Below are 23,241 nucleotides of genomic sequence, written 5' to 3'. Positions count from 1 at the left end.
AAGTCTCCTACTACAGGACAGGCCTAACAAAGAAAATGACAGAATGCCACTAGCCATCACCTTCAGCCCCCAACTAAAACCCCTCCAACGCATTATTAAGGATCTACAACCTATCCTGAAGGATGACCCAACACTCTCACAAATCTTGGGAGACAGGCCAGTCCTTGCCTACAGACAGCCCCCCAACCTGAAGCAAATACTCACCTGCAACCACATACCACACAACAGAACCACTAACCCAGGAACCTATCCTTGCAACAAAGCCCGTTGCCAACTGTGCCCACGTATCTATTCAGGGGACACCATCACAGGGCCTAAGAACATCAGCCACACTATCAGAGGCTCGTTCACCTGCACATCCACCAATGTGATATATGCCATCATGTGCCAGCAATGCCCCTCTGCCATGTACATTGGTCAAACTGGACAGTCTCTACGTAAAAGAATAAATGGACACAAATCAGATGTCAAGAATTATAACATTCATAAACCAGTCGGAGAACACTTCAATCTCTCTGGTCACGCGATTACAGACATGAAAGTTGTGATATTACAACAAAAAAACTTCAAATCCAAACTCCAGCAAGAAACTGTTGAATTGAAATTCATTTGCAAATTTGATACAATTAACTTAGGCTTGAATAGAGACTGGGAGTGACTAAGTCATTATGCAAGCTAACCTATTTCCCCTTGGTTTTTCCTCCCCCCCCCCCCAACGTTCTTGTTAAACCCTGGATTTGTGCTGGAAATTGCCCACCTTGATCATCATACACATTGTAAGGAGAAAAAAGGAGTACTTGTGGCACCTCTAAGGTGCCACAAGTACTCCTCTTCTTTTTACGAATACAGACTAACACAGCTGTTACTCTGAAACCTGTCATTGTAAGGGGAGTGGTCACTTTAGATAAGCTATTACCAGCAGGAGAGTGGGTTTGTGTGTGGGGGGGGGAGGGAGGTGAGAAAACCTGGATTTGTGCTGGAAATGGCCCAACTTGATTATCGTACACATTGTAAGGAGAGTGGTCACTTTAGATAAGCTATTACCAGCAGGAGAGTGGGGTGGGAGGAGGTATTTTTTCATGCTTTGTGTGTATATAAAAAGATCTTCTATACTTTCCACAGTATGCATCCGATGAAGTGAACTGTAGCTCACGAAAGCTTATGCTCAAATAAATTGGTTAGTCTCTAAGGTGCCACAAGTACTCCTTTTCTTTTTGCGAATACAGACTAACACGGCTGTTACTCTGAAACCTCTCAGAACTTAAGTAGCTTGCCCAGTATCACACCACTTAGTGAACCCAGATCAGTGCCTTTAAAGCACACCCATGTGCTAATTCATTTTTTCATTTGTTCTGTAAATCTTCACCCACCTTTACAAAGGAGGTATTATTCCCACTTTACATATAGGGAAACTGAGGCCCAGGGAGGGGAAGTGATATGCCCAATATCAACTCTCAGGCCTGTGGCAGAGCAAGAAACAGACACCCCTGCAGGGTTATGAGAAGTATGAAGAAACGTGGCAGCGAGGAATGCAGACCACAACTCGTGGTAGACAATACAAGGCCCTATATGTCAGTATACTTCCTAGCAGATTCAGTTGTGCTCTGGAGATGGAGGAGTGAGGGAGCATAGGGATCAAATAAAGTGGGGAGGAGAGAATGGCAAAGTTTACAAACCCAATATTTACTTAAGAAAAAACAATGAGCTTAGACACACCTGTAGAGTGGAGTCACATGAAATTTGCTTTTTTTTTTTTTTTTTTTTAAGTTGACAAAATTATACATAAAATGAGAAAAATCTCATTTCAGCAAGGTGCAAGCAGCGGCTTCAACACTAGGTACACTGTCACCATAGGAAACAGTACAGCACATTTACAAATATACAAATCCAGGGTTAACAAACAGGAGGCAGAAACTAGAAGCAGTTATACAAAAAAAAAATCAATTTCTAGAGGCAGTCAGGTCAAGTAGCTTAAACTTCACTGTTCGAGAAAGAGTTCACAGCCTTCTTTCATCTTCCTACGCTTTGGGAACTTAAAACAATTTTTTTTTTAAAAGTGTTTTATATATATAGCAAGCTGGGATGCCAATTTACTTAGCAGTATAGTTCTTGTTCATGCATTTAAAAAGATCACACCAGAACCCTGCTCTAATGGAAATCCATGTTTCATCCCTCTCTGGAGGAGGAATGGAAGGAAAGGGAATGCTTAAAAATAAAGCATCAAAATGCAAAAAAGAAAAACATCTGATAGTTTCCCAGAGACCTGCTCAAGTCTTATACCAATAAAAAATAAAAATAAAAAAGGAGGCTGAATTGAAGGAATGCATCTATTTAGTTCCCCATCCCTTCCTTCCTCTAAGGTAGAGATGCACTTAGGGCTGAATGCTGCTTGAGTCTCTCCCCACCACTCAGATCTTCAGCAGGAGAGACAGCTAGGGGCTACACCAGCCAGTGAAAGCAACAGTAGACACTAAGCCAGCCAGGGTGCCATGCTCAAAATTTTGCGGTGGAAGGCCTATTGGGATGTTCACCCGGTGAACTCCAGTGCAAAAACTTGGAGGGCGTTAAAAGAAAGCTTTAAAAAAAGAAGTAGAAAAAGGAGGGAAAGGAAGTGCTGAAAAATAACCAGGGAGGATGAAGGGAAAGGATCAGTGAAGCTTAAGTTACTGAGTGATCCCACAAACAAATGCTTTCAATAGACACAGGTGCAGCATGACTGATCCTAGAGTGACCAACTGCTGCTTTAGTAAATTGGTTCCCCCCACCCTGCATGACATTGCCACCCAAAAGAAGATGGTGGGTTCCTCACTGCAAGGTACTTTTGCAACAGGTGCGGCTGCAGCCTCGAGAAGGGTCAGACTTTCCACAGTTCAACCACAGGTTCGTCCTGCTGTCACCTGAGTGACTTTCAGTTTTTGATTTTTTTTTTTTTTTTGAAAAAAAAAAGGAGTCAGAAAACAGAAATCCAGGAAGGAGTTGGTGAAGAGTTCTCCCCAACCTGCACTCGGAGAAAATCAGCGTCCCAGCGGCGCTCTCCTCTCAGGAGAACTGGAATTTCCCTTGGTTCGTGTCACTTTGGGAAATGATCTCTCTTCATCCCACAGCTCAGTTGATTACAGACAGATCAAGCAGACTCAGACACTTCCTGACAACTGGCAGCACCCCCTGCCCACTCAGTTATTCTTGCACCTTTAAAGGATTAAACCTTCCCCCTTCTTTCCTCCCCATACAGCTGCCTTCTGACTAGTGGCAAGTCAAAAACCATCCAGGCTGTCAAATGATGCTTTCACAGCACATTATCTCATTTACAGTTAAAAAGCTGTGGTTACACCAAGTCAAAAGCTTTCAGCATAACCAACCCGATTTTTGGGGGTTTTTTTGTTTTTTAAATAAACTGGGGACTAAAATTCATGGGAGTCTTTTGTCATGACTCCAAATGAGCATGTAGCAGTTTATGGACTTGTCTTTAAAATAAATCTGACTGTTGCCTACACAAAGTTACCCTCCCATCCCCTCTGTGCTCCGCTACCTTGACTGCCCTCTTATTTTGTAAACGGAAGTGGCAGAAACTCCATTAAGACAGAAAGCGTAATTAACCGTAATGAATTATGTTACTTGGGACCGAGTGCAGTACATGTCTCCCTGATCAGGTGCTCCATAAACCAGGTGAAGAGAAGATGTCCTGCCTATGCATGATACAACCGCATCACTTCCAATCCCACCCTAGTCACTTTCACCTCCCTCTGTCTGTAGCTGAAGGACAGGTTAAGAGAATTCACTGCACTGTGTATGTTGATTTTTTCTTTTCTTTTTTTTTTTTTTAATATAAAAAACATGCTTCTCCGACAGTATTTGTTACAAGGGCCCCCTTCACAATAGAAATCGACTGGATCTCGGCTCAGGAGGTCCTTACGGGTTGGGGTATTTTGTGCATCGCGTCCAGTAAACAACGCCATGGAACTATTTCAGAAAAGGTTTTTTTCTTGCTGTTTTAAGTTTCTAGATGAAAAACAATTACATGTAATTATGGGCTACTCACAGGATTGCTAGTCTACTTCGGTCACCATGCAGTCTTGAAGAGGTGAGGAAAAGCTGATCTCAAACACCGGTGACTGGTAATATTTATACAGTAGTATAACCTTGGTTTTATTATAGTTTAACTCTTCCATTCTCGACAGCTCGATTTTTAACCATTAGAACTTTTTATCCAATTTTAGCATTTTATTCATATCTTTGTTTTTAAAACCTAGCCTTTAAATGGTTTTTTTTAAAATTATTATTCTTATTATTATTATAAGCTAGTCCTTTTCTATTATGGCCCTAGTTAGATCCCTTTCTCAGGAAGTGTTGCAGTTTAAGATCGCTCCCCTATTTTGGCCCACGGCCAACCCCCACCCCATCCCCATCTACCAGAGATGACCTCTGAAAAAAAGAGGAAAGAGCCCCTTTTCCCAATCACTGAGATTCCCTGGTTGCTTGTTTGAATTGATCTCGGAGGTCCCCCCACTTCAAAATTTCAGGAGATGGGAGGGAAGTCATTTTATGTCCCACAATGCTCCTCCCTTCCTCCCTAACCCCCCATTAACAGGGCTCTGCAACACCTGTGGACGAGTTCCCAGTAACCCTCCCAGCACATACAGGAACCTAGAGGAGACACAAGAGAGAGGACACCAGTTAGTCAAGGTACACACAGGTCAAATGAAGCCCTCTGAAAAGGACTCAGAATAGCTGCAGTCATTATTAGCCACAAGTCTCATTTCCCCTGCTTTTCCTGGAAGACTCTGGCAATGGGAAAACTAGCAGATTATAGCAGCACATGTGATGCGGAGGAGGAAGAGATTTGTATCCAGGTTGGCTGAAATTTGTCATAACCCAAATGTCCAACAAACAGTTGGGAGACAAGCTCTTGGTTAAAAATCCAACACCTCAGTGGGTGGGCAGACAGAGCTCATAAGCCACAACCTAGACAGCCAAGGAGTCCTCCACCGAAATTAAGGCAGATGAGATTTGATAAGCCCTGCTGTTTCGAAGGCAAAACACAAATGGCCAATCAGGCTGACTTCATATTCCCCCGCTTTGGGGCATCAGATCAGTTTTGCAAACTGTCCATCTGCTAACTTTACATGTCAAAAACTCTTTGTTCCAGGTAAGAGGGGTTTTTTTTGGGGGGGTGGGTGGGGGGGGACAGACAGGGGGAGAAGAAAAATATTTAAGCCAAAGTTTTAAAGCTTGGGTGCATTATAAATGAGAGACCTGATTCTCAGCACCCAGAAATCCCCAGCTTCAATGGAAGCTAAAGGTCCACAAGGATCAGGCCATTTTTATTTGAGTGTCTAAAGCCTAAATCTGTGTTTAAATTGACCTTCATCTCTTTGTCCGCATGTTAAGGGTGGGCAAACAGATCAAGTGTCTGGGCTGGTAAGTCTGTGTGTGCTACCTCAGGGCTTTCGATTTTTTTCCCCACACTTCACACCTGTTTTGCTCAGAGACCTCAGCACCTCAGAGGAAGACTGAGCAATCATCCTCGTTTTAGAAGTGTGGAAACTTGAAGCAGGAGTCCTGAATCCCATTCTGCCACTGTAACCTTCAGACAACACTGCCTCTCCACACTTCCCAGACACTAAACATTTGGTTTGCTTTTCACCAGTTCTGCTCTTCTTGCCATTAGAAATTGACATTTTGCCTGAGGATCTTAATGCAGGTTCATAAATCACCATAAGTTCCACCCTCAGCCCCAACAAGGGAGACATCACACTTCCACTACAAGATGGAGAAACTGAGGTACAGAGAGGAAGTGACTTTTCCAAGGTCACAGTGAGTCAGTGGCAGATCCAGGAGAATGCCAGCTCCCAGCCCTGTGCTCCAAACCCTTCACCACCCTGCCTTCCCACTTAATCTCTCCATCAACTTCTCAACATGTTAACACTTGAAACCTATTTGCCAGAGGAGTGAAGCGGTGGGGAGGGGCAATGAGTGGTTTTAGCCCCATGAGAATGGGAGCTAAAAGTCTACGCCCACCACCACCACACTGGCTGATCCATCAGAACCAGCCACGGTTCCCTGTGTCCAAACTCACCTGGTTCGGTTTCTCTGCGTTGCCTAGACCCCATAAAACGCAGCTAGCCTCTCCTTCAGCAGAGGAGGGAACTGCTCCGAGAACTGCTGCCAGTTCTCCTCCCCAACTTGGTCTTTGAAGCCATGAAGAATCTGAGGACAAAGAGCAGCAAGATGGGACTGCACAGGCTTGTGTGTGGGCAGGGGAGGTGGAAATACAGGCGCGTGGCTATGCCTACAGCCCTCCCTGTTACTGCAAGGCTCCTGGGTCAGCAGAACGAAGTTAGAGGAGGATGAACAGCCCCACCCACTCTCTGTGCGCTACAGAGGGAGGACGTGTACTCTCCCACTTCGGAGCTGCTAACGGGCCAAGCGCTGCAATCCGCACACACTAACCCGAAGCGGCAGGGATTCATGCTGGGGGCCCACTGTTGAGGCCAAACAAACCCAGCCAACGCTGGCGGTTCCAAGTTCCACCCGATGGCAGCTGCAGCTAAACATGCTTAATAAGGCATTGAAGCTGCTGGAGTGTTTAGTAATGCTTATCCCCCGCACAACCAAGACACAATGACAGTGTCACACTCCAGATGGAGGCCTCTGAGCGCTACACACACATGAACCCTCACCACCACCCTACAGGAGCTGGGCTTCCCAGTTTATAGATAAGGAAGCGGAGGCATAGACAGAGCTGGAAAGACCCCATATCCACCCATGAAAAGAACCCAGGAGTCCTGACCTCCCCAGCTCTAGCCATTGGACAGCACTCCCTCTCCATCAGCAAATAAATGGAGCTAGAGATCAGGCCATCACTTCACCTGCTTGCGATGACAAGGAAGCCCCTTGTCAGTTGAAAGCTCAGAAAGAGGGCCCCCCTCGCCACAGTATTAGTCTGCAAAGATCCATAACTGAACTGAGGACTCAGCTGAGGCATCTCTTGCCCCCCTCCTTACGACGCGTTACTTACCTTATAAAACATGTCCCTCAGGTCATCCTTCGGGCTCACCCATGAAGCAACAGCATCGCAGAAGAAAATAAAGTCCTGGAACAGGATAAAGGTGCTTGGGAAAGAGTAGACCCAGACCCCAGCGCAGCGTGAATGAAGAGTCCCATTTTAAGGCCAGACAGGACCTTTAGATCCAGTCTGATTTCCTGCAGAACAGAGGCCAGGGAACCTCCCCCAGCAATTCCAGTAGCAAGCCCAGCGCTTCTGGATGAGCTACAGCAAGTCTTTCCAGGAAGACTCTCTTTTTAAAGTGCTGCTCACCCTTAACGACAGCAGCACTAATTCCACTCGGATACCAACCTTGACTTAAAGGCCACGAACGATGGAAAATCCACCATGCCCCTAAGTAAGTTGCTCAAGTGGTTAATTACCCTACTATTAAAAAAATCACCCCTATTCCTAGTCTGAGTTTTTCTACTTCCAGCTTCCGGCCATTGGCTCTCGTTATGCCTTTTTCCTGCTAGCTTAAAGAGCTGGGTTTATGGTGTGAAGCGACACCGCCGTGGGGACCTGTCCGATATCAGGAGCAAAGCAGGGTCAGGGCTTACCAAGGCAAATCTCAGGTTGCTGCAGGGAGAGGCGTGAGTGGCTTGGGAGGGGGCACTCTTCCTTTGGTCAGTGCTACCCCTTGTGTGGTTCTACAGGGCACTAGGCTGCAGGGTAAGAGACTCAGTGGGGGCACTCTCCCCTTGGCATCAGTATGGATCCTGATACCCCAGTGCAGCACTGTGCTACGGGGAGCAGGGTGGGTGACTGTGTCAGGCACCGACTCCTGGAGTCAGTGCAGGGTTACACAGTTCTGTGGCTGTGGGGGTTCCCTTTGCAGCTGGGTAAGAGGGTGCTGTGTGGAGGGAGGTCCAGCCAGCTACTCCGGCAGTCACACAGCCCTAGAGAATGGCTGACGCGCCGTTACCTGCACGACTCCACCGGGATTCACCCCGATCATCATGCAGATGCCGCGGAAGGCAGAGTCCTTCTCTTCGTTATCACGGATGTTCCGTAGAGACGTACACCTGGAAGGCAGAGCACACCCCACAATCAGTGCCAGAGGGGCCGGGCAGAGAGCAGGGAGGGAGCCGATTAGGCTGAACAGCTGCACATCCAGCTATGCCAGTGCACTGGTGCAACCACAGCTGGGTAGATGAGCCCGTGGCAGTTGAGCCCAAAAAACCAGAGCTAAGTTACTCCCTAGTACTAGTAGAATTAGCACCTGGGGATCCCTGCCATTAGTGCAGAGACACCCCCATGCCAGTATTAGCTTCTCATCCTTCTGTCCCTAGATGCTTGACAAATGGATCTCCCCACACGCAATGGCAGCGTTGGAATTAGAACCCAAACGCCCAGTCCAGTACCTCTCCATTGGCCCATCCTGCCTCCTTCCCCGCTCAGCAACTCATCTGAGGTTTCAGATACTGCAATAACTCAGGGCCTTGTTTCCCTGGGTCGCTGGAAGCCAGCTCTGTGCTATACTTGGCCTCACTCGCCTGCTGGGGCCCGGTCTGAGCTATCGTTCATGCAGTTACACTGAGCACTGGCAACCTGGTCAGGACACGGCAGCGTTAAGAGATTAAAAATCTACCTGGGGAAGTTGAGGGGTGGGGGGGGTTATTTTTAAACAGGACACTGAGCTAGCAGGAGTCCAACTCCCCCGCAAAAAACTGCTGTAAGATCCCAACCGGAGGTAGGTGGAGATAAGAAGCAAACAAGAAAAGGAGTATTTGTGGCACCTTAGAGACTAACAAATTTATTTGCGCATAAGCTTTCGTGAGCTACAGCTCTGCTCAAATAAATTGGTTAGTCTCTAAGGTGCCACAAGTGCTCCTTTTCTTTTTGCAAATACAGACTAACACGGCTGCTACTCTGAAACCTGTCATAAGAAGCAAAGAGTCTCTATTAAAAGGTAACCAATGCTGCACTGCAGATGAGGCAGGCAAGCTTATCTCCAGAGAAATCAGAGCTGCAGGCTCCCCGGGGGAGGACTCTGCTGCTACTGTTCCCCGCCTTTGTTTATGGAAACAAACCCCGGAATGTATTCCCTTTCCTCAGGGGACTGGTTTAGTCAGCCACTCGGCAGGAGAAATGGGGGAGTCTGTTGTGGAGGTCCCCCCAGGACATGAGCTTGCTCAGGTACATGCCAGTTCAGTTAGAACCTCTCCCTGGTGTGGGATCACATATCGAGTTTCACCAAACCGCTTGCCATTCCCTTTTGAGAAACTGTGGCGTGCAAGGAACAGTTGATCCTGACACTCAGGAAGAGCACCAAGGGGAGGAGTTGGGGGGGCGGGCTGAATTTATTTCTAAAGCCTGGCAAATCCCCACCCTCAGAGAAGATGGAGGGTGAAGCTCCAGCCACACAGAGAGAGACAGTCGTGCAATACGCAGCCCTCAGCAATAGCAGGTAAGTGTCACACCCACACAGAGCAGGCCCAGGTCTGGACATGTCAAATGCTATCTCAGGTAGTTTCCTGGCCCTGGTTGTTGTAGTATCTGAGAACCTCTCAATCCTCCTCATGCTTATCCTCACAACTGAGACAGGGCAGTGCCATTATCCAGATAGGGAACCTGAGGCAGAGACACTGGGTGACTTGTCTAAGGTCAGTGGCAGAGCAGGGTCCTTAATGCAGGTCCTGTTGAATCCCCATTTCAAACATAGACAGGCATGAGTGCTGCCCCAGTTCACCCAGCTCCCTCCCACAGGCAGGGTCTCATTTGGAAGTTACCCAAAAAACCCTGCTCCCACAACTGCACTAGGATGTATGGGCTTGGGGCTTTAGGATCCCAGAATGCACCAATGCAAAGAGCTAGGCAGAAGAGCCTGGATCACTGGAAGCTTTTTGCCAAGTTGTCCATCAGGCCATGCTGCATTTGCCCGTCGCTATCACTTGGAACAGACCTCCCCCCAAGGGAGCAGCCAAGAACCCTTCAGCCAAACACCTGTTCTACACCAAACGCTCTCTTTCCCCCTCTCCGACTGCGGTTTCACTAACCAGGGTCTGATAAACTGCTGTAGCATCGGCGCGACCTCTTGAGGGCAAACGTAACCCAGGCGTCCGATGGTGATGGCTGGAAGAGACACAATCCCATCACGGATCTGAGCAGCGAGTCTGGGATTCGAGTATGTCCTGAGGACGCGGCACATGGCAAGAGAAGCAACTAGGGGACTGGGAGAAAGAAACGCCTTTCCCCTCTCGAGTGGCCAGGTCAGGGCCGGCCAAGATTAACAGGAAGCTGATAGGCCGTTTGGTAGCACTGGTCCAGTTCCTCGTGGGAAAAGCATCTACTTTGCATGATCCCATAAGTAGCTGCCCTGTTTTCCTGCCAGCCTCAGCTGCATAACACAAGACTGGATGGACCAAAGACCGAACTCCCATCTTGACCAGTAGATGCCCTCCAGGGTGGAGCCGATGCCCAGAGGCATGAAAGGGAAGCTTGCCCTGTTGCTGTCAGGAATGTACGTGTAGATTTTGGCTGTTGACTGGCTTCTTTCATCAGGCTCAAGGTCCCTACTGCAGGGAAACCACCTGTAGAAGGATGGTCCACCCCTTAAAGGTCCAGGGACCAGCTGTTCCAGGGCAGAGCCCCTTTAAAAACAGGAGCTTGGCTGTGATTCTGGGATGGTGGACAGGCCAGCAGCCCTACCTCCCCATTTAAGGGCAGCAGCGGGGAGAGCAGCTCCTCCATCCCCCCTACTGACTCCCATTTAGACACTTTTCAGGCTGATGGCAAATTGGTGGCTCCCGGGCCAGACCTTGTTCCCACTGGCGTCCAAGCCAGTTTCGCTCTTGGGAGTGGGATAAACTAGCAGGATTCACTCCAATCACTGTGGTCCCTCCTACGTGCGCAGAGCCAGAGGTTGGGGGTGACGTGCTGGGCGTCCCCAACTCACCTGTGTTCTCCAGCAGCGTTTTGGGGGTATTTGGCCTGTTGATAATCTCCACTAGGTTGTTCAGGACCATCTGGACGTACGGCTGCATTTCCGCCCCTGCCAGGAAGGAGAGTGCTGTCAGCTCCATCTTTGACTTGGCTCATTAAGCTTCCCCCTAGACCAGCTGTTCTTAGGACAGATCTCAGTGAATGAATATTCATTCACAGCCCCTCTGAGAGGCAGATCAGGATTAGCTCCACTGCAGATGGGGAAACTGAGGCACGGATAAGGAAATGTCCAAGATCAGTGAGTGGCAGACTAGACTAGGACTAGAACCCAGGAGTCCTGACTCCCAGCCCCCCTCCCCATGCTGTACACACAATGCCAGAGCCACCACCCCATTGCATGAGGTGGGATCTCGTCCCCAACAGTACTGGCATGGGAGTGAGCGAGCAGCAGATGCCAGGGCCAGCCTGGCTCTTGGCACGCTTACCCATCTGCATGCAGATCTCCCCGATGGCCCAGGTAGCGTTATTGCACACCGAGATAAACTCCGGGTTCAGGTTGGTGCCCAGGATAGGCATGAACTCAGCTGAGCACAGAGGAAGAGGAAGGACATGGGGTTAATTCTGGAGAGGTTGCAGGTGGGGCACATACCATCTAAGGTGTTGTACCGCCCCTCCGCCCCACCCATCACCATAGTATCTGGGCACTTTCTAGGTAAAGTCAATAGCTGCAGCAAAGCCCTTGGTTTGCTTCCTGGAGTCTCTGGCTCTTCTCGGGACCAGCACTGTATGAAGGGGCCTACAGAAGAGCCATTCTTCCTCCACATGATACTGGCTGGAGCCCCTACCTGAGGCTGGAGCCTCATGGTGCCAGGCTCTGTGTTTTGGGCAGTTCGAGACAGTCCCTGCCCCCAAGAGCTCGCAGGCTGGACAAAGGAAAGGAGCATCACCTCCATTTTACAGACGGGAAAGCTGAGGCCCGTAAGCTATTTAATTACTTGCCCGAAGTCATGCAGGGAACCTGCGGCAGAGCTGGGATTGAACCCAGCGTCTCCCATGTCCCAGCCCTGCTCCACAATCACAAGGCCAGCCTGTCCTGCTCTGCCATTCCCTCTGGATCAGACAGTATGAATACTGGGACAGCTCTGCTCTTTGAACTTCTCCATCATTTCCAGAGGCAAGAGGGCCCCTGTGACAACGGCAGCAAAGTGAGGGCTCGGCGCAGGGACCTACCAATACATGGCTTGACATGCATGAAGCAGGCTTTGGTGAGGTCTCCCAAGAGGGCGAAGGAGCTCTGCCGAACCTCCGGCATGGTGTCCTGCACGGAGCAACAGCGAAGGGTTAGACTGGGAGAGAGTCAGTAGCCACAGGGACACAGCTGTTAAGCCAGGGTCCGGAGCCGGCTCACCTGCATGCACTGGAAGAGCAGCGTCATGATGTTGCTTCTGGCCACCAGCTGCTCCACATGGCATCCTAAGCCCTCTGCCAAGCCGCTCAGCAGATCCAGGGCCACGATCATGAAGTCTTTGTCAGGAGCCTCGTACTGGTCTGGTTGCTGATTGTACATCTGATCGGGAGAGGGGTTAAAGGCAAAGTCTTTTTCCAAAGGGAATCCCCAACCCCCACCCCCCATGTGCTCCGGAGGGGAGGGCTGTGCTTGTGGCTACGGCACTGGATTGGCACTCAAGAGACCCAGGTTGAATTCCCAGCGGAGCACGTCACACCCCCTCTCTGGGTCCCATCTGTAAATCGGGGAGAAGGATGCATCCTTTGTCTCGTCTATTTCAATTGCATGCTCTTTGGGACAGGCTCGTCTCTTAGTAGGTGTCCCGACAGCTCTTAACAATGGGGCCCCACTTGCACGTGATGCTTCCAGGCACGACTGCAAGACGAAGGACAAAAGCCCAAGTTCTCTATTCCACCTGCCGCGAGGAGTCCGGCACTTACCATGGCCTGCGCAAGCGTTTTCTGCACCAGCGTCACGCAGCGCTGGTAGACGGGTTCACAGTATGGAAGGAAGCCACTCTGGAGAGCGGTTGCTACGGATGATAAGCACTGGCAAGAGAGATGCAACACCTCAGAGAGGATGTTCACAGGGGTCCATCAGACCCAAGCCCTCCTTTTATCCCAATCTCACACAGGTCTGTTCCAATTCACACATCACAGGTTTTATCCTTCCGATACCACCTCTCTCCCTCCCCCATCTAAGCCACCACAGTACAACTCAGGCGTCAGCTGCTGTTGAAGTTGGGAGACCCTGATACACAACCATGTCTCCCAGCATGCTTTCTCCCGCCCGTTTCTCACAGTCACTCACTTCTAACAGAGGGAAGAGATCCTTGTCCTCATCCTTCAGTTCATTCCACTTCTGGATCAGAGGGGGCATCAGCTTCTGGATATACTCCTACAGCAAGGGGGCAGGAAAAGAGACCAGTGCTATCATGGGGTGGGTTTTACACTACGGTCTAGCGTGCGTACTTGTATATACCCCTCCCAACCCCGGCATCACCGTCTGATCTGAGTACATTGCACTCTGTAGGACTGTGCTCTTGTCCCCATTTTATAGTTGGGGAACTGAGGCGCAGAGGGGCTAAGTGACTTGCCCAAGGTCTCATGGGGAGTCTGTGGCAGAGTTAGGAACTGAACCCAGGTCCCCATGCCCCAGGCTAGCATGCTAACCACTGCACCATCCCTCTCCAGCAATCTAAGCTCAGCCCAGAACTCTCAGAAAGCCAAAACAGTCCACACACTGCTTCAGGATTCGAATGTCTTGTATTTTCTTCCTTCATCATTGTTCCTGGGTGCAGAGCGGCATGGAGAAAGCACCAAGGGAATTTGGTAATGCAGCTGCAGTGGCTGCTGGCAAGGACGTGCTGCACTGCGCAGCTACTGGTACTCACTCCATCCACGTCAATTGCTATCCCTTCAGCAGCAGCAAGTTTGTAAGGGCAAGGAATGGAGGGGTCAGCGGACATCGGGGAAAGCGTCCAAGCCGCTTTATTACTGTCACGCTGTGCGGGGGAAAGAAGGGGGCAACGAAGCATTGGTGTGTGAATGTTAGTACTGGTACCCCCGGCAATCAGTCGGATGGAGGGTGTAGGCGGCACGTACCGGCTGGTTTAGGTGATGCCCCACAGAATCGGCGAGGGTGCCAATTGCATCGTACAGGATCAGCAGGTTCTTGTGCTGGTATTTCCCAAAGGCAAACACCAGGGTGTCCAGGATGAAGCTGAGGTAAGGAACCAGCTCCGTGCAAGCCTCCTCCTCCAGCGTTGCAAAGGCGCTGGGGGGGGGTGGGGAAAAACAACAAGCAGCATTAACCCAAACAAAGAGAACCTGACAGGTCCCAGGAAGCGGCATGAAGCCAGCGGCAAACTCAGCAGTGGGCAGCCAGGTAAGTCCAACTTAGAAAGCAGACAAAACCCACTTCTTGTGATACAACAACCCACGAAGCAGCTCATTCGAACCACTGTGAGCTGGCCCCCCACACCCCACGATAACCACCCCAACTGCTGGCTTTGACCAGAAGCACTGGGCCATCTCCCCACCCCACGGTAATTCTCCGGATCAGACAGTATGAACACACAGTCAGTCATGGTTAAGATCAAACTTCAAGTTCCTCATCATGTCCAGAGAAAAGCACTGCGGGAGATGGGGAAGATCCAGCTTGAGCAGTGACCAGGCCTCAAGCCAGGCCCCACGTCCAGGACCAGTCCAGGCAGACCGTGGATGCTGGAGAGAATGGTTCGATGAGAGAGAGTTACTGCTCTCCTCAGTTCACCTGCTGTAGCAGCCATACAGGCTCCAGTGGCTGGTACTGGGAAGCTGACGCTAGCCCCAGATTGTAGCCAGGGTGACTACAGATGCTAGTTAAGAACAGTGGCTTGCGTGGCCACCAGCAAGCCTTCGCCAATATCCCGGGGCACCGGAAGGGTGCGTGATTCAGGATTAAAGAAGCTGGGGACTGCAGCTGTGGAAGGGGCAATCTGATCACAGGACTCTGTCTTTAGCATGGGGAGACCTCTCGGCACTGGTCTGCCACTGCTTCAATTCCCACGCCCCAACACCGCCCCACACTCCTGGGTACCTGCACGCTGCCTCCTGCACCCTCTTGTTGCTGTCGAGGATGCGTTTGAGCAGCTCCGTCATCAGCGGCTTGAGGTGCATGTCGGGGGGCTGGCTCACCACCCAGTGGGCGTAGCGGCTGAGGGTCCAGCAGGCGATGGAGCGCACCAGGGCCTTCTTGTCCGAGAGGCACTGGATCAGGTGCGGGATGAGCTCAGGGAGGTAGGGCACCATGCCCTGCATGCAGCCTGTTATAAGAGGAGAATGCTCAGAGCCCAGAAGAGGGGGAAGAAGGGTATGCCCCTCCAGCCTCTATGGACTGTTCAGCCATGGCTCTCTCTAGTGATGCTCGGCCTACCCCCAGCAGGCAGAGCAAGGACACTAACTAACCCTGATCCCCATCCCTTAGCAAGCATTGTGGGGTCTCTGGGGAGGATCAGCTGCTGGGACACAACCCTCCTTGGCTTATTTTAAAAAGTTAAAGGCTATCATGTGACACAAGTTGCTCAGTCCCAAAACACCTGAGTCAGGTGGCAGGAAATACCAGTGCCAGTGGACCTGGGCACATAGAGGATTGCAGGCCAGGGTTCAGTTACAAGCCCCAGAAACCTCTGGAACTCATTGCCACAGGATGCCACTGAAGCCAAGAACCTAGCAAGATTCAAAGAGGGGCTGGATGTTTATATGGATAACAAGGGTAGCCAGAGGCAGAGCAGTTAGCGCTAACATAGCATTGGAAGGACATAAAGCCTCATGCTTTGTGGTTTAAGCTCATCTGATAATTAGGGGTCATGAGACCTCCATGGGGGCAGATTACCCCACATCTGCTCCTGCAAGGCTCCTTTGCCTTTCTCTGAGGCATGAGGTGCTGGTCACTCAAAGACAGGATACCAGGCTAGATGGGCCTTGGGCCGGATCCAGTCTGGCAGTTCCTGTTGTTGCACAATAAGGCTACAGGACGAGGAACAGCTGAGAGGCGACCACCCAGAGGGAATTCTCCCCCTCCCCACCCTGTACAGCACTGCACACTAGATCGGTTATGTTGCCTCCCAATCACCAAGCATCGACCGGCCCCTGCAGGTTGCTTGGTGGATGTGATCCATCGCCGCAGCTCCCACACACAGCACTTGCCTTCAGCAATGGCCCCCAGGACTAGAATCCCAGACTCTTTGATGACCCACTCGGGGTGGAAGAGCAGCCCCTTGAGCAGCGGGAGGAGGTGCGGGAGGAGCTCGTCTCTGAACACGTTGGCCAGGACGTCCAGGGCTGCAGCCGAACACTTCCCTGTGGGGACGAATATACGTTCATTATTTATACTATGGCAGAGCCAAGAGGCCCCGACCCCAGCTCAGGGCCCTGCTGCGCCAGGTGCTGCACACACAATCCAGATTGTCCCCAGCAGGCAGCACTTAGGACACCCGGCTTTTCTGGGCAAGGTGAGGACTCTGCTGCACTTCAGCCAATGCCTCGCTATGGTGTCACCCAACCATCGACAATGCTCTGCCCAAACCAGACCTGGGCGCGAGCCCAGCCCCTCCCCGACCTACTCAGGTTCCAGTCCGACAACGTGTCATCGTCATCGTCCTCATCCTCCCCATCCTCATCATCCTGCGTCCGGTCCTCCTCGTGCTGCAGGGTGACGGTGCGTGACTTATGGAAGCGGGGCTTGATGTCCTGCTCACTGTCTGGGATGGCCTCGTCCTCTTCCACATCACCCTGGGGCGACAGAAAGCAGTTCGGGTACAACTGACAGCCGTAAGATGGTTCTCAGCGTGGGGTGCTCCGGAGAGCAGCTGCTAGCAACCCTCTGCCATTTCCTTTAAAGGAGAACCACAGTTGGACTCCAACAGGCGTCTGGGGGTCCGGCTACACCTCAGCTGGAGCTGTAATTTCCAGCCCGGAGAGACGTACCTGTGCAAGCTCTGATCGGGCTACAGCACTTAAAATAGCAGCACAGTCACAGCGGCTCAGGCTAAGCATCCCGAACACGATTCTGTCCGAGACCCCGGGTACATACTCAACCCGCTAGCCCATCGTGACTACATGGCTGTTTTTAGCATGCTCGTTTGATCGAAGCAAGCGTGGGTGCATCTCCCGGAGCTGGAAATGCCATGTCCCGCTGCAGTATAGCTGCGCCCTAAGATTCAGCACCTGGGAATTCACATATACCCCCACCACACGGCTTGCGCGGCTGTATTGCTGAAGTGCTTTGGGGAAATTTTGGGTGCTCACCTGCCCTCTGTGCCTTTGAAATTCACCACCATGGCTTCACAACACGCTGCTCAAGCCCTCATGCCACATGCATCTGCTCTGCATACTGAGCTTGTGTCAAACCCCACCCTCTACAGGGAAGGCATTGGCACCCAACCAGGAAAGCATTTTACAAGGGAGGGCAGTATCATTATCCCCATTTTACACGGGGGAAACTAAGGCACAGAGCAGAGAGGGACTTGCCCAAGGTCACCCAGCACACCAGTGGCGGAACTGGGAATTGATTCCAGCTCTCCTGAGTCCCAGTTTCCCGTGCTACCCTCCACTAGAAATGAGGGGCTGTAGGATCAAGTCTCTGGGCTCTTGCAGGCACAGTTTTGCAGAGATCTCGCAGTAGGACAGGACGCCCAGCCCCAGCTAAGGCCATGTCTGTACCTAACATGCTCCCGTTTTAGATCCCCCTTCATAGCTGCTCCCAGTCACGCCTCCTTGGATCAGACAGTATGAATACAACAACCATCATTGTCATCAGGTTGGAAATTATACATCACTTCCAGGAGGTCATGAACTGGTACCTCTCCGTAACCTATGACCTATAATAGTGCTAGAAGTCCTCTTCCTTATCAGGTGTATTACGGTAGCACCCCAGGATCAAGGCCTCATTTTGAAGGCACAGTGCCTGCCCCAAATAGCTTTCACACGAAACAAAGTACTATCCCCACTGCACAGATGGGGAAACTGAGGAGCACGACGATTAAGTGATGTGCTCAAGGTCACAACAGAGCGTCTGTGGCAGAGAAAGAATTGAACCTGGTCTCAGTGCAACACCTTACCTGCCAGCCCATCCTCCCTCTAGGAAGGATCCCATGGAACAGGGAGCTTCACTGCCAGCAGTCCACAGACATCTCCAAGGCTACCCTTTCAATAAGCATGTGTAACACAGCCTGGACATAACGGTCCTGGAGACTGACACACACTGCCCAGGGTACAGCAAGCCATGCTTCACTCCTAACACCCACCTCACTGTGCCTCAGTAGTTGGATCTCAGTCTGGCCCCCTCCTGACCATGCCACAAGAGGGGGCTAACTAGTGCCAATGGTGTGTGGGTCCCAGGAGGGGACTGAGACCTGGCAACTAGCTTCACTCAGGCTACCCAATGGCCACGGCGTCCAGTAACAAAGACTCAGGTACTAATATTATATATATTACGGTAGCACCTAAGAGCCCCAGTCATGGGCCAGGATCCTACTGCATTGGGTGCTGTACAAACAGACCAAGATGACAGTCCCTGCCCCACAGAGCTCTCAATGCTGAATGCTTTGCTGCACTGCAAACACAAAATGCCCTAATAAATCAATACAGCTGGTAGGCAGCTCATTAAAACAGAGAGAGATTCTCTTGATTTGCAAACAATGATCTAGGTAACTTGGAGGCAGATACAGCTCCCTGCAGGGATGATTTGAGAAGAGAATTTCATACACAGCATGTTTCAGTGATTGTATTTAGCAAGCATTAATCCCATTTTACAGACAGGAAGGACTAAGGCAAAGAGAAAGGAAGGGACATGGTTGAGGCCACAGGAGGAGTCAGTGTCAGAGCTGGGATAGGAACACAGGCATCCTGGCCGTCCCAAGCGCACCCTCCCCTCTCTCTTTGCATCGACAGACACATACCTTTAGCAATATGATATCGATTTCAGAGTATTTCATTCCATTCACCAAGATCGGAATCAATCTGTCAAAAGGAGGGGGAATAAGGGTGGATTCACAAATCAAGGTCGGAGGAGAGGGAGGTGGAAATCACAGAGTGGGGCAGGTGCTTATAACCAGCCAGTACTAGAGAACAAAGGGGACAACCAAGCGAGTTGTTTTGTGTTCTAAATGCCTTAAATTGTTCGGTTATTGAAACCGCTTGCAACGAGCCAAGAGCTTCAGACTGAACCTGCTTGCGGAGCGGCCTCCTAGCCAACAGCTAGACAGGCACTGGAGACTGGAGACTGAGACGACACCTAAAACGCTACAGCAGCACTGCTGCAGGGCTTCAGCATAGACTCGCTACAGCAACCGTTCTCCCGTCACCCTCGTTAATCCACCTCTGAGAGGGGCGGTAGCTGGGGGGACATAAGAATTCTTCCATTGACCTACCACTGTTTGTTTACTCCAGGGGTTACAACTGCATAGCTGTCTCTGTCAAGAGTGTGGATTTTTCACACCTGAGAGCCGTATCTATGCCAACGTAGATTTCCAGCATAGATCAGCCCTGAGCAATAACCAATGTCCAACCCACCCTGTTCAGGCTTATCCAATACTTGGAGCTATACAGTCAGCTCTCAATGGGTTCTGCCCATTTTACAGACCAGCAAACAGAAGCAGCAAACCAGTGGCAGAGCAGGAAAGAACCCAGGAGTCCTGACTCCCAGCCCCCATCACTCAACTGCAGTCCCTGCCCAGAGCTAGAGATGGAATCCAGGAGTCCTGACTCCAAGCTCCCAATGCACTAGCCCATAAATACCATCTTCAATTATTTAGTTACAAAAACAAACCGTCTTTGCACTAAGTGTTCCTTCTTTTTAAATAGAAGGAAGTGAATTTTACGGTGGTGTCTGCACATTGCATGGAACCTAGGCGTCCTGACTTCCAGTCCCCTGCGCTAAACTCTAGATCACACCCCCCCCCCCCGCCAGAGTTGGAAATAGAACCCAGGAGTCCTGACTCCCAGCCCTGTGGCTCAGTCCTTTGCCCCTGTCTGGGAAGCCTTATCAAGGCTACTGATCAATTTGCATGCGTCTCATTGGTTTATTGCTTCACCCTGAGGAGGTTAATATGGTCCCTTTACTTTACATGGGGGGGCGGGGGCGGGCGCGCTTTGAGAGCTTTAAATCAATCCACTCAAGGACTGAGCGCTCTGGTGCTGCTTCAGCATGGGGAGCTCAGTGCCTGATCTTTGCCTAGGGTGTGGCAATAAACCAATGAGAGACGTGCAAACCCGGCTAAGACACAGACGAGCCACAGTCAGTTTCACTGTACTGTAGACAGCCGGTTAGGAGAGCTCACATGCACACACCGCTTACTAGTAAGAGCGGCTGCAAAGCTGAACTGGCAGCAGGAAGGGATGTGTGCCTGGCCTCAATCTGACCACCTGTATCACCGGCCAGCTATCCCTGTACTTAGCCCAACCTCCAGCCCCAACCAAGAGACACTTAAGCATCAGCAGGGGAGCAAACACACCCTCAAAAGCAACAGTATTTGCCTGTCCTTTCCTAGCGTGCCTCCAGGGTTGCTACTAGCCCAGCTCTCTGAACCCGTCATCCCCTACTGGCCACAGCGGCAGCCCCAAGAGGCTTCCCAACTCTTCCCCCGCTCGTACAGAAGCAAAGCTACTCACTGCACTAGATGCGAGGACAGCACCTCTTTGCAGATGGGCTGCTCTGCTAGCGTCAGCCAGAACTCGCAGGCTTCTAAGGCTACGTTCTCGTCATTGTCCTGGGTCCTCTGCAGCATGTACTGGGGAGAAGAGCAGCGACGATCAAATGCCAGCTTCAGGGCAGGCCCGTGACACAGCAGCTCCCGGCTCAGCTCCCCCTGCACGCGCTTTGTTTCACCCACCGTGCAAGGAGAACCTCATGCACTTGGCTCCAATAACCCAACCAGTCTGAAGACGGAGCTGGATAGGTTTCTGAATGTTATTTGACATGACCGCCCGGGGTGGCCTGCGGTAGCTGGGACCTATAGTCAATGACCCAGGAGGTCCCCGACAGCCCTACGTGCTGAAATGCCAGGCGGCGGACAAACCTGGCTGATCTCAACCTACACAGGGCTCAGCACGCTTCACCGTGAGTCTCCATGAAACCTGATGCTAGGGGGCACAGTGTATGGGGCATTAACCAACATCCCAAAGCTCTAATCAAGCCACCATCACATCTCTGGGTAGGGGCAGTCACCCGCGTCCTGACCGAATGCCAACTGGGGAGGGAATTGCCTTTAAAACACAGGTGTGAAACTGGATGCTCAGCAAACCAACAGCCTAAGGTCCCTACCTCAGAGGTTATACCAGAGAAGCCCAGCTTCCTGGACTTGTCTGGGCACAAGAGTAAACCCAGGCCGGGTGTGGAGAGGGCAAGCAGCAACCAAATGGGGGCGCTCACACCAACCTGAGAATCTGATTACAGCGTAAGCCAGTTTACTAGCAGGTCTGTTGCTCCTTCTCCCCACCCATGCTTGGACCACCATTTACATTCACCCCCTCCCCTCAAAGCCTGGAGACAGTTAATTGCTGATTCGATCCACAGTGTCCCCAGAAAGCCCAATCCACCACTGAAGAGCCTGCGGGATTCCGCTCTGGGACACACCTGAATGATACTGTGCATGTGAGGGATCAGACGATCTATCCGGACCTCTAGCAGCATCACCAGCGCTCGGCAGACATTCTTCCGAACCTCGGGGTCTTCGTCCACCGCCAGAGCGAACAAGTGCTATGGGGAAAGAGGGAGCTGAGACTCCAACACCAAGGGTCCCTAGAGCAGGAATTCCCTTGCTGACTTCCATGGCATGGAAGAGAGAGGCCTAGCCAGTCCCTAGGCTATTGCCTGACAGGGCTGGAGCAGGCTTGGCTTTCAAACAGTGATGTTCTGGTTTAACTTGGGTGGGGGAGGGATTTCTACATACTACGGAGCCTGTGAAAAGCCAGGGGAGAATTCCAGGGTACCAGGCAGTTTTGCGTGGCCCTACGCAGAGGCAGACCTGTAGTACATGAAGCTGCAGATATATTCTGGACTCCTCAGCACAGGCTAGACATCCGGGGGGGTTAAAATGGATGCACAAGTCGGAGGCTAACACAGGAGGGAGATACAAGGTGGTGTTTGTACAAAGGAGCCAGACAAAGCTTGTGAATATTTGTCTTGTGGTCGCCCCGGTCATGGAGACCCTTAAGCATCAGCAGGGGAGCAAATGCAGGGCTCCACGGTGCTCAGCACAGATACAATAATGGTCCCTACCCCCACAAGGCAGACAGCGTGGCTCAGGGGATAGCACTCTGGATGAGGAGGCAAAAGACCCAGGTTCTATTCCTAGCTCTGCTGGGTGACTTATGCAAATCACTTCAGCTCCATGACTCAATTTCCCCCAACTGTAAAACCTCCTACATAAAGCGCTTTGAGCTGTACAGAAGAAGAGCACAATATGAGCTGGGTGTTATCACCACACTTCAGAGCAGCTGGCGTTCTCTGGGATCGCAGGCTGTGGTGCACTCAGGGAGGTTTGCAAACAGATGCCATATGGGAAAGCTGAGCAGAGCAGCAGCATTAGGCTGGGCACATCTGTCTGAGACCATCCAGACACCTGGGTCTGGCCTGCCAGCAAGAGTGCGTTGAAATGTCTCCTCACCTCGATGAAGGTGTCAATGTTATCCATCAGTGCCTGAGCTCGGTCCATGATGAACTGATTCACACAGGCGATGGCATGGGACCTGATATGGGGGGGTGGGGAGGAAAAAAAGATAGTGGGTCACCAAAGTATTCCAGGTGGTGACCCCTGCCACCCTCCCAAAAGGGGATTTTAGTGAAATAGACATTAGGAGGCAGTTTGGTCCCAGTGGATATTCCTGTCTCTGGTGGCTTGGTGACATTGGGCAGGTCACTTTTCTTGGTGCCTCAGTTTCTTCACCTGTAAAATGGGAATGACCTCCTTTGAAAAGCATTTTGAGATCTACAGATGAAAAGCTAGGGATTGTGAGCCCAGCTTCCATGCACAAAGGAGGTATAGGTCACTGCTCAAACAGCAGCCCGTCTAGTCATTTCAGGGCTTGACCTCTGACCTTCCCATGGGTGGGGACGTTAGTGGGACCAGTACACAGCTTTGATCTCAAGGGCACTCAGCTGTTCTGTGGCTGCACACACAGCATGTAGGCCCAGCTCAGCCCTTTAGCCTCTGCAGATGATGGAACCCAGTTGCATGTAGCTCACCAGGAGGGGGTTCTTTTGGGAGAGCTTGTAGAAACCAGGGTGTCCTGTCTAGACATTAAAGGGGGTGGGGGGAGGG

At 51.1% G+C, this 23,241-nt stretch overlaps 1 protein-coding gene and 2 non-coding genes across 5 annotated transcripts in view; all 3 read right to left on the bottom strand.

The window, feature by feature from the left end:
• Positions 1-1,663: 1,663 nt before the first annotated feature.
• Positions 1,664-23,241, bottom strand: part of TNPO2 (transportin 2) — a 30,125-nt gene continuing 8,547 nt past the window's right edge. For all 3 annotated transcript variants that reach the window (XM_048832257.2, XM_048832256.2, XM_048832258.2), the window contains exons 7-25: positions 22,588-22,669; positions 21,555-21,677; positions 20,591-20,709; positions 18,880-18,940; positions 16,543-16,711; positions 16,127-16,279; positions 15,018-15,243; positions 14,042-14,213; positions 13,248-13,334; positions 12,878-12,985; positions 12,339-12,497; positions 12,161-12,248; positions 11,416-11,514; positions 10,944-11,039; positions 10,045-10,120; positions 7,971-8,070; positions 7,019-7,093; positions 6,077-6,207; positions 1,664-4,644 (exon numbers count right to left, since the gene is read on the bottom strand). In XM_048832257.2, the coding sequence (XP_048688214.1) occupies positions 6,100-6,207; positions 7,019-7,093; positions 7,971-8,070; positions 10,045-10,120; positions 10,944-11,039; positions 11,416-11,514; positions 12,161-12,248; positions 12,339-12,497; positions 12,878-12,985; positions 13,248-13,334; positions 14,042-14,213; positions 15,018-15,243; positions 16,127-16,279; positions 16,543-16,711; positions 18,880-18,940; positions 20,591-20,709; positions 21,555-21,677; positions 22,588-22,669 (2,101 nt within the window). In that variant the 3' untranslated portion in view covers positions 1,664-4,644; positions 6,077-6,099. The remainder of the gene's footprint in view (positions 4,645-6,076; positions 6,208-7,018; positions 7,094-7,970; positions 8,071-10,044; positions 10,121-10,943; positions 11,040-11,415; positions 11,515-12,160; positions 12,249-12,338; positions 12,498-12,877; positions 12,986-13,247; positions 13,335-14,041; positions 14,214-15,017; positions 15,244-16,126; positions 16,280-16,542; positions 16,712-18,879; positions 18,941-20,590; positions 20,710-21,554; positions 21,678-22,587; positions 22,670-23,241) is intronic.
• LOC125627860 (small nucleolar RNA SNORD41) lies at positions 14,493-14,563 on the bottom strand. The gene has a single exon (XR_007354104.1). It is a non-coding gene; the product is annotated as a small nucleolar RNA SNORD41 (small nucleolar RNA).
• LOC125627864 (small nucleolar RNA SNORD41) lies at positions 17,696-17,763 on the bottom strand. The gene has a single exon (XR_007354108.1). It is a non-coding gene; the product is annotated as a small nucleolar RNA SNORD41 (small nucleolar RNA).

The sequence above is a fragment of the Caretta caretta genome, chromosome 20, assembly GCF_965140235.1.
Source record: "Caretta caretta isolate rCarCar2 chromosome 20, rCarCar1.hap1, whole genome shotgun sequence".
NCBI classification, from domain to species: Eukaryota; Metazoa; Chordata; order Testudines; family Cheloniidae; genus Caretta; species Caretta caretta.
The sequence above is the reverse complement of the archived record's forward strand: the minus strand, read 5'-3'. Positions and strand labels throughout refer to the sequence as shown.